This window comes from Echinops telfairi, unplaced genomic scaffold (genome assembly GCF_000313985.2).
Source record: "Echinops telfairi isolate 266 unplaced genomic scaffold, ASM31398v2 ScPeMD7_443;HRSCAF=831, whole genome shotgun sequence".
Lineage (NCBI taxonomy): Eukaryota > Metazoa > Chordata > Mammalia > Afrosoricida > Tenrecidae > Echinops > Echinops telfairi.
In genome coordinates, this window is record NW_022104341.1 from 6,617,020 (window position 1) to 6,626,102 (window position 9,083).

Consider the following 9,083-nt stretch of genomic DNA (forward strand, 5'->3'; position numbering starts at 1 on the left):
CTGCGGAGGGGCCCGGCCCCGAGAACCCAGGGATCCAGGCCCCGATCTTCACGCGTCCTGGGCCCGCGTGGGCGATTGGAGAGGCTTTCTCCTTGCACGAGTTGCCGTCTGCGAAGCGCACAGGGGCTGCGCTCCCCTGCGCTGTAGGGGCACTCCGAGTTGGACTCGGTTGATGGCAGTGAGTTTGGTAGTTTGAGAGTCAGAGTCCAGCACCGGGAGTCCGAGCAGAGCAGACTTTGACCGCCTAGAAGTTGCTGATCTTGGTGCTTGGGTAGGGTGTGTGTGAGTGGGGGTGGGGAGGAAGAGATAAGACACCGATAAATTACCAAGCCCATGAAACTGCCAAAGTGCATTGGCTTCGCTGAAGTCCTCGAGAACTCGCTTGAACATGGACAAGAACAGACCTCAAAGAGGAGGTGCGCACGTTTGAAGAAGGCCTTGGACCTTGGGAATGCCGGACACTGTGGTCCAGGCAGCAGGAAATCCAGAGCAAACGCTGGAAGGTGGGAACTATTAACTATGTAGAAGGGACCAAGGATCCCTGGTGGCGCTGTCCGGTATTGCTAACTGAAAGGTCAGAAGTTCAAACCCACCAGGGAAGATAAAGGATTCAGTCTCGAAAACCCGGACTAAGTGAGTGAGTGAGTGAGTGAGTGAGTGAGTGAGTGAGTGAGTGAGTGAGTGTTGAGCGGGAGAAAACAAAGGGGACAGTGTATTGTGGGTGTGGGCTATTGAATGAGTTTGTGATGGGGTGGGGAGAGCTAAGGCTGGGGAAACATCATGGGTCAGGTTTGGGCAGGGGAGTGCCTTACATGCCAGTGGGTGTTTTTCCTGTGGTTATTGCAAATCTCTAGATCGCTGCTGTCAACCAGAGACATACTACAGACCACAAATTGCTGTTAAATATTTTTGTTACTGAAAACTAGAATTTTTTTCTAAAAAAAGGATAACAGTGCAAATGTGTAGAGGCATAGGGACATGTACAATGCCTAGATCCAAGGCTAACATTTATTGAATGCAGGCACTAGTGTAGGTGTTTCATATACTAGGGGATACACACACAAAAGAAAAAAATTGTACTGGGCAGAGTGGAACTTTCATAGCATGCATTTTTCCCACTAGGTGAACATGGAGCAACTCCCTCTGAGTTAGTGCACCCAGTGGCACCCCCTGGGAAGGTTCTCTGGTCAAAGTGACTTTTTTTGTAAAAGCAGTTTCACTCAAACCTCATTTTTTGTTGATGGCTGATTTAACAGAACAGTATGTGGCTGTGAAATTTTGTTTCCTGCTGAAGAAAAATACTTCAGAAACTGTTGTGATGTGAACACAGCTGACAAGGACAGTGCTGTGGGAAAAACTCAAGTGTATAACACTTACATACCTGACTACTACTAAGGATTTTTTGAGACTGTAAATCTTGGGGAAAGACAACCTCGTCTTCCTCTTTAGCAGCAGCCACTGTGTTTGAACTGTCAACCTTGGGGTTAGCAACGCAATGCTTACCCCACGGTGGGACTAGGGCTCCTTGAAGAAATGACATAGGTAGCCTAAAACACAGGGTGATCTGGGGCCCAGACAATGTTAGGGTCATAAACAAATTCAGCTAAGAGAGACGTAAGTGAGCATTTAGTCTAGCCCCCTAACTCCACTCGATAAGTACATCAAGCCACACCTGGAGACAAAATAAAAATGTGTTCCTATAGTCATTGTTTTATATGTGTGAGGGGACCTTTTACAGTGTGTGTGAGGGAGTCTTCTACCATTTTGAGATTAAAGTTTAAAAGCCGCTTACACTGAAAAATATATTACAAGCTACAGAGTCCAAACGATTAAAACAGGAGAGGCAGGGAGCAAAATGACCTGGGACAGAATTGGCATAGCCATTTGGTAGACTTAACTTCCAGGCCCATGGAAGAGACAAGCTGTGGGGGTGAACTCAGCCTTGACTTACCCAATAGGAGGGGACAAACGTTACATTAACAGAGGAAGTCACCTGGTAGAGTCTAGTGCCCTTCAAATTGTAAACGAGCGTGGCTGCTCAAAACCTGCAGCTGGGAGCTTGGGAGCTCTTTGCTCCTGTGAAGTGATGTGCTTCCAGAAGGATCCCCAAAACCAGCCCAAACTCACAGTCACCGAGTGGATTCCACCGCACAGTGACCTAGTAGGACAGTAGGCCTGCCCCTGTGAGTTTCTCCGGCTAGCCACCCATCCTTAGGGGAGCACAGTGTCTCATTGTTCTCTCTTGGAGCAGCTGGTGTGTTCGAACTGCTGACCTTGTGATTAGCAGCCCAGCTGCTAACCCACTACACGACAAGGGTCTCTCTCCAGAACGACGAAGGTGAAATAAGTGATTTGGGAGTTTGTACAGAAAGCATAAGGAACGCTTGGACCATAATTCTTAAGTTCTGGCTCAGCTCCAAGAGCAGTGGAAATGTCCCTCCCCCACTTCCTTCCCTCCCTCCCTCCCTCTCTTTCTTTTCATATGTTTGAAATGAACTTGTATATCACTAAAGAATCCAAGCCACTTTTTTTCCCTTTTTTGCTGCTAGGAACTCAGTGATTTAAGAAGTAGAGTAGACACACTGGACACAGCATCAAGACAATTAACTGTGATGTCCCATGAAACTGTAAGCATGAACCCCCAAGCCAAGAAAGGAAATCCCATGATGTCTTTGGGTGAATATAGCAACCTTACCCGTTATTCCCCTGCCGTTTTTAAGGTGCCTTCTCCATTCAGTGTCGCTTGCCATTGTAAGCCTTTGACTGTTCTCCAGAATTCCAGACCAAGAGGGGGGAAATGCAGAATATGACAAAAAATTCTCATGAGCCCAAACTTTCTGGATTCATGAAAGATGGATGGCACCCTGAAACTACTGCGCTGAGATCATCTTTAAACCTTAAACCAACAGTAAGCCCTGGAGTCTTCTTAAAACCAAATAATAGTTTAGTTTAACTCATGATAAAATTGCCTTCGTAAGGACACTCCATTTTAAGAGCTATGGGCATGGAATTAAGCAGGAGCATTGGTAACCAGTGGACTGCTCACTGTAAGGTCAGTGGTTCCAGACCACCAGCCACCTTCTCCTGTTGGTGCCATGACTCGGAATGGACTCAGTGGCAGTGAGACAAGGAAGCCAAGTAACAGCTTCAATTTGACAGATGAAACAGGAAGCTTACGAGGCATGAGCTGATGTCAGGGGGGGCAAACAACTCCGAATGGAAGGATGCTAACAGTGCATAACTCAGTACTGTCGGCGTCACTGAATGAACACACGGAAGCTGTGGATTTGGTGTATGTTTTGCTGTGTATATTATCTACTAAAATAACAATAAGAAAAATAAATCACGTAAATGGTTAAAAAAAAATGAATCTAAGTCACTTCAGTTTTACTTTCCCTCCTTTTTAGCCTCTCAGACCCATGTTTGGATCGAGAAAGTAAGGAATCTAGAGGGTTTGTAAGGCTGTGATCTCTCTCTCTCTCTCTCTTTCTCTCTCAGTCGCTCTCTCTGTCTCTCACAGAGAGGATTTCTACTCACATGCAGACCATCATGTCCAAGGATGGCTATAGACTAAGTTGACCAGATTTTAACATTGGTAAAGCGGGACACCATTGATAAAACTCATATCCTGGCGAAATAGCCACATGGCAGCCGAAAACCACATACCCTAGGTTGTCATGCATTCTTTCCAAAAATCAGGACATTTTAAAACACCGTGGGGACGCGGGACAAATTGTTAAAAATCGGAACTGTCCCGCCAAAAGCGGGATGTCTGGTCACCTTACTATAGGCTGCTGCAGTTTCATGCCCAGAAGCCCAGCCCTCCCTGTCCCTGTCTCTGGGCCTCCACCTGCTCTAAGCCCAGAGGAAGTTTTAAGCAAGGAGACACACAGGTGCTGCTTTTATTGGTACAAACAGAGATGGAGTGGGGTCCTGATAGGCATGGGAGAGTGCTCCTGTTTAGGAGAAAGACAATAAATAGATAGCAACTGGGGAGAGCTCCCAGCACAGCAAGAAGGGTCCTAGTATCAACCTCAGGCCTGCTGGTCTTCCGTGTGAGCGGGGCGTGTGGGGTTTGCTGCAGACCAGCAACTTGGAAGAGGAATTCTTCAGGCTTGAAAGGCTATCCCATCTGCCACCTTGCTTGAGAGGGCTCTGGTCCTAGAGGGGCCTGAGCTGGTGCCTAAAGAGTCATCTGGGAAAACAGGAGGGTCCGGTGAGGCTGGGGTCCGGTGAGACCTCCAAAACTGGCGCCAACAGTAAGTTTTGCTCCAGCCGTGGCCAAGAGTGGGAAGTCAAGTCTCTGGGGACCATCCTATACCTAGCCGCTGCCACACTCAGTCCCCCCCCCTCTGTCTCCCCCTCCCCCAAGGGGACCAGCCACTCCCAAGGGGAATCCATGGCCCTCACCCCCAGCATCCTCTTGGCTACATCCAGCCGGGACAGGACACGGGGCGCGTCCTCCGGACACAGCATCTGAAGCTCCCCGGGTCTCATGTGAAGCAGCTGGGTCCCTGAGAGTGACCCAAGGGTCCTCACAGTGCTGTGAGCCGAAACGGCAGAAGCCAATGTTAGGGCGAAGGGGTGCTGGGCCTGGCTAGGGGAGAGTGGGTTCTTTGGGTGTGAAGACTCATGGTCAAGGGGAATGAATGGAACAGAGTTCTGGGTGTGGAGGAGTAAGATAAGCATGTTGGCACTTTCTGACTTCCCAAGTGTGAGGTGGGAATGCACAGAGGAGAATGTTCTGGGGGGGAAGGTGGCAGAATGGACAGTCTGCAGCCTTCCTGAGCCCGCTGTTGGGCCCTCCCACCGAACACTCCAGCCTCCGCACGGGCAAGCCCCTGCTTCCTCCGACCCTCAACACAGGACGGGGCTGGGCCGGGCAGCGCCTGGGGGCCTGGGTACTCTGAGCTCCCTTGGGGGCTTTCTGAGCCCCCTGGGATACTGGCCTTCACCCCCCAGGGGGCTGAGCACTCACAAGGGGGAGAAGTTCTCGGCCTGCAGCCAGGCTGTGACCTCCTCAGGCGTGGAGCTGAGTCGAAGCTTTGGTGCCTAGAGTCGGGGTTTGGGGGGGAGGCAGAGAATGGGGAGCAGAGGCTTTCTCATCTCCCAACCACCCATCCCGCCATCACCCACTTCCTCCTCCGAATCCCCATGAGATCCCTTTTCTCGCAGCATGGTCCCCAAGCCAACACAGCCTAGTGCCACAGGAGGCGATGCGACATGGTGACCCTGGTTAGGTGTTTGCGAGGCTGTCAATCGTTACGGGAGCAGACAGCCTCATCTCTCTCCCGCGGAGGGGCTGGTGGGTTTGAGCCACTGACCTTGTGGTTAGCAGCCCAGGTGTACCCACCAGTGCCACCAGGGCCTGGCTTATCTATTCTCTGGGCTTACTGGAGGGCCCAGCATGATAAAACCTAGTGTGCGGGAAGCATCCAACCATACTGACAGACCCTACCCAGGCCTGTCGCCTCCCCTCATCCCTGAGTCCCACCCTGCCTCAGGCTAAAGGCTTCCTAGGATAGTCCAGGCTGGGCAGTACCCGAGGGGACGAATGGCCCTGGCTCCCAAGGGCTCCTGGCTGGAAGGGCTCCAGGATGTTGCTGGGGATGTAGCCGCTCTGCCCCTCCTCGTTCTGCACAAGCCACCACCGCTTGCTCTGGTCCAGAACCTGCCGAGAGTCCCTTCCTCAGTTGCCCCATTGAGAGCCTCTTGGCAGCCAGTCCCAGTCCCCGCCCCCCTTTCTCCCTCTATACCCTTTCCCTCACCCCCTCCAGGCCACCCACCCTGGCTGCCTGGCTCCCACCAACCACCTAACCCTTTCCTGCCCGGTGCGCACCTCCAAGACCTGCCCCGCGGCCACAGAAAGTTCCTGTGGGTTCCTGGCATCGAACTCATAGAGGACCTGCATTTGCAGGGCTGGCTTGGCCGTTCTGAATCTGGGCTTCCCAGGCGGGGGGCCAGGGTCGTCTGTGTCCTCCTTTGTAACGGGCGAAGCACCCCTTAACCTAGGACCCCACCCCCAGAAACAAAGTCAGGTTGGCCAGAGAGTGGGGCGTCAGAAGTGAAGCCCCACGCCAGCTCAGAGAGCCCCCGCCGCCTCCTGCCTCGAGTGTAACAGTGTAACGTGGGCACCGCGGGGTGGCTGTGGGGTGGGGGTTGGGCTGGAATGTCTGCAGGCTGGTTGGGTCTGAATTGTCTCCAATACGGAAAGACCCAGGAAGCAGCAGATCTGTTTACGTTGGAGCTCCGACCACCGCAGAGCACTTCACATGAGGTGAGGCTTTGGAAAGGGTCAGGAGATAATGGCATTTTCCCAGGCACCTTTTGAAGCCCCTGGTACCTGAGCTCTGGGAAGTCAGGGGTGTGTGGGGTCATGTCCAAGGAAGTGACGAGAGCCTCACTCAAAACTCACTGCCACAGAGTCCCTGCGGACTCCCGGGGGCCCTCCCTATGGGACAGGGTAGAACTGCCCCTCTGAGTTCCCTTCCCCGAAGTAGAAAGCCCGGCTGTGTCCCGAGCAGCAGCTGGTGGTTTCAAACAGTGGACCTGACGGGTGAGCAGTGAGCAGCCCGCCGTGTCACCGCAATACCACCAGGGCTCCTTGATCGCAGCCTTGGGGTGCGAAACAGCAACAAACCCTGCTGGTTGTACCAGATGTAGAGGAGGGGCGTGCTTGCACATGTTCTTGCTAAAAGCGGGTCCAGAGGGTCTTTAGAGGTGTAGACAGAGAGCCATATAACCATCCCCTATGCCAGTGCGCTCTCTCCCCACCTCCCAGCACCACCCAGTCCTTTCTGACCCCAGGGCTTACCTGAAGGAGTCACGGTAGCCTACAAGTGCCTGTCGGGGGCAGAACAGAGTGAGCTAGAGCAAGAAGCAGCCGGTAAGGGGGTTGGGAGCTGGGTTCGGGAAGCACAGGCCTTCCCTGCCACCCGCCATACAGATAAGATACCCAATGGGTTCCCGGTAACCCTCCTTTTGGTGGGGAAGCAAAAATGGGCTGGACACTAGGGCTCGGGGTCAAGCTCCCCTTACCTGGGCAGAGGAGGGCTCCGGGGGCTGCCAGCCATCAGAGAATGTGGGCATGTAGGGTGGGGGCTCCTCGTCGGTCCATTCGGCCCTGGGGAGGTGGGGAGCAGAACTGTGCCAGGCTGTGGGTGGTAGAAAGAGAGGCGAGGACAGGACCCAGCCCCCAGGGTCTTCTGTCTAATGGGAGACAGCGGCCGTGTGCAAAGGCGAGAGACCCCAGAGAGACCCCTCCTAGGAGACAAGCAGTTCATCGGGGACAAGGCCCAGGACAGGGAGGCAGGAGATGACCTGCTGCAGGAGACCATCTGGGCACTTATCACAGGGGCCAGGGGAGAGGATTAAAAGATCCCTGGAGGACGCTTTCGGGATCAGCTGACCAGCACTCTTCTTAACAGCTAGTTCCCCAACTGGAGAACCTTTTCTTCTCACGAAGTGTTCCCCAGACCACGTGGAGACCCTCCAAAGGAGGGCTGCACTCCTGAGTCAGGGGTCGGCCTGGTTCTTGTCTCCTCAGCCCCCTCTCACCACTGCACAGGACCCGGGAAGCTGCCCTCCTGGTGGCCTCCAGGCTTGCTTGGTTGGGAGGAGTCCCTGTCTTGCACACTGGGGTTAATTTGGGAGCTGCTGATTGCCACGTCAGCCGTTCAAACCCACCAGCCACTCCACGGGAGCAAGACGAGGCTATCTGCTCCTGTGAAGATTGGCCGCAGGTGAGACTCGAAGAAGCCGTCCCCCTCTGTCCTAGAGCGTCTCTGTGAGTTGGGATGGACTCAGAGGCAGTGACCTTTGTCTGCTGGGGAAATACACTCTCCCTCTTTGAAGGTGGTTTCGTGAGCTGCTAACTACAAGGTCAGCAGTTTGAAACCACCAGCCACTCCTCGGGAGAAAGATGAGGCTTTCTACTCCGGAAAAGAGTTACAGTCTCAGAAACTCCCAGGGCAGTTTCACCCTGTCCCGTGGGGTTGCCATAAGTCCACCCCATCTGAGGGCAGCGAGTTCTGGCTTTGCGCACGGAATCCCTAATGCGGCTCTTTGTCTTCGACCCACAAACATGCTCAGATCCTCTCTTGGCCTTCTCTTGACCACTCCTCTTAGCTGTCACCCTGGAATTGCCATATTGCCACTACGATTTTGGAGAGTGTCTGTCTTCCCTCCTTACATCTCCCCTGCTTCTTTCATGGCTCTGACCTTCCACCTCTACCTCTGATCTCCTGAAGCGAGTTTGCCCCACGTGCCAGCGATCTCCGGACTGTGAGGTCAATGTTCATGTGTGTCCTTCATCCTTCTGAATGACCTCAGCATGTCCATCTCAGAAGTGTCCCAGCTCTCAGCCTATCTGACTAAAATCAAGTCACTGCAATGTCTTTTGCTTCAAATATCACGCTTTTAAGGGTTAAAAAAAAAAGCCCTCCTGTAGTTATTCTCTCTTCTGTCTTTGTGCCTTTCATGTGATTCACTCGTCTCTTGTTATTTTAGGAAATGAGAAAGCATTCTTCTAAGGGCCCATCTGACTCAGCGTTACATTTGAGCGAGGCATCTGTTGACGGCCCCCCACTCTTTGTGAGGTAGCCATTCAAACTTGGAGCAGTACTTTGGCTGAGACCTTCAATGCTTGAAGTGGGGCTGGATTTTGAGAGGCCAGAGGATACATCCAGCATGATACTGGGTGTGGCATCAGCTGAATGACAGCATTTGAGGGTCCGCCACAGACCCTCTGGTTTGGATCCCTCACAGAAGCCCTGTTTTCTTTCCCTGGGCACTCACTCAGTGGGTGGGCACTCATTTGGTGACTGGGCACTCGGTGTGAGCCCAGCCCAGCTTTGGAAGTCGGTATGCTCAGAGGCAGGCTTACACGGTCTCTCCTTGTGTCCAGTGTTCTAGGCCACTAAACACTTAGGAGACAGGAGGTCCAAAATCCATCATTAACTTCCTTTTAAGATTGAACCAAGAGAGCTCATAAAAAAATTGTATCAATGATGGCTGAAGACAAATGGGTACATAAGCAAATGTGGTGAAGAAAGCTGATGGTGCCTGGCTATCAAAAGATATAG

General features: G+C 52.7%; 1 protein-coding gene across 1 annotated transcript in view; it reads right to left on the reverse strand.

Moving 5' to 3' along the window:
* Positions 1-4,125: 4,125 nt before the first annotated feature.
* EPS8L3 (EPS8 like 3) overlaps positions 4,126-9,083 on the reverse strand; it is a 12,263-nt gene continuing 7,305 nt past the window's right edge. The window contains exons 13-19 of the mRNA XM_045292012.1: positions 7,039-7,123; positions 6,815-6,843; positions 5,840-6,008; positions 5,543-5,671; positions 4,979-5,052; positions 4,411-4,543; positions 4,126-4,195 (exon numbers count right to left, since the gene is read on the reverse strand). Of these exons, the coding sequence (XP_045147947.1) occupies positions 4,184-4,195; positions 4,411-4,543; positions 4,979-5,052; positions 5,543-5,671; positions 5,840-6,008; positions 6,815-6,843; positions 7,039-7,123 (631 nt within the window). The 3' untranslated portion in view covers positions 4,126-4,183. The remainder of the gene's footprint in view (positions 4,196-4,410; positions 4,544-4,978; positions 5,053-5,542; positions 5,672-5,839; positions 6,009-6,814; positions 6,844-7,038; positions 7,124-9,083) is intronic.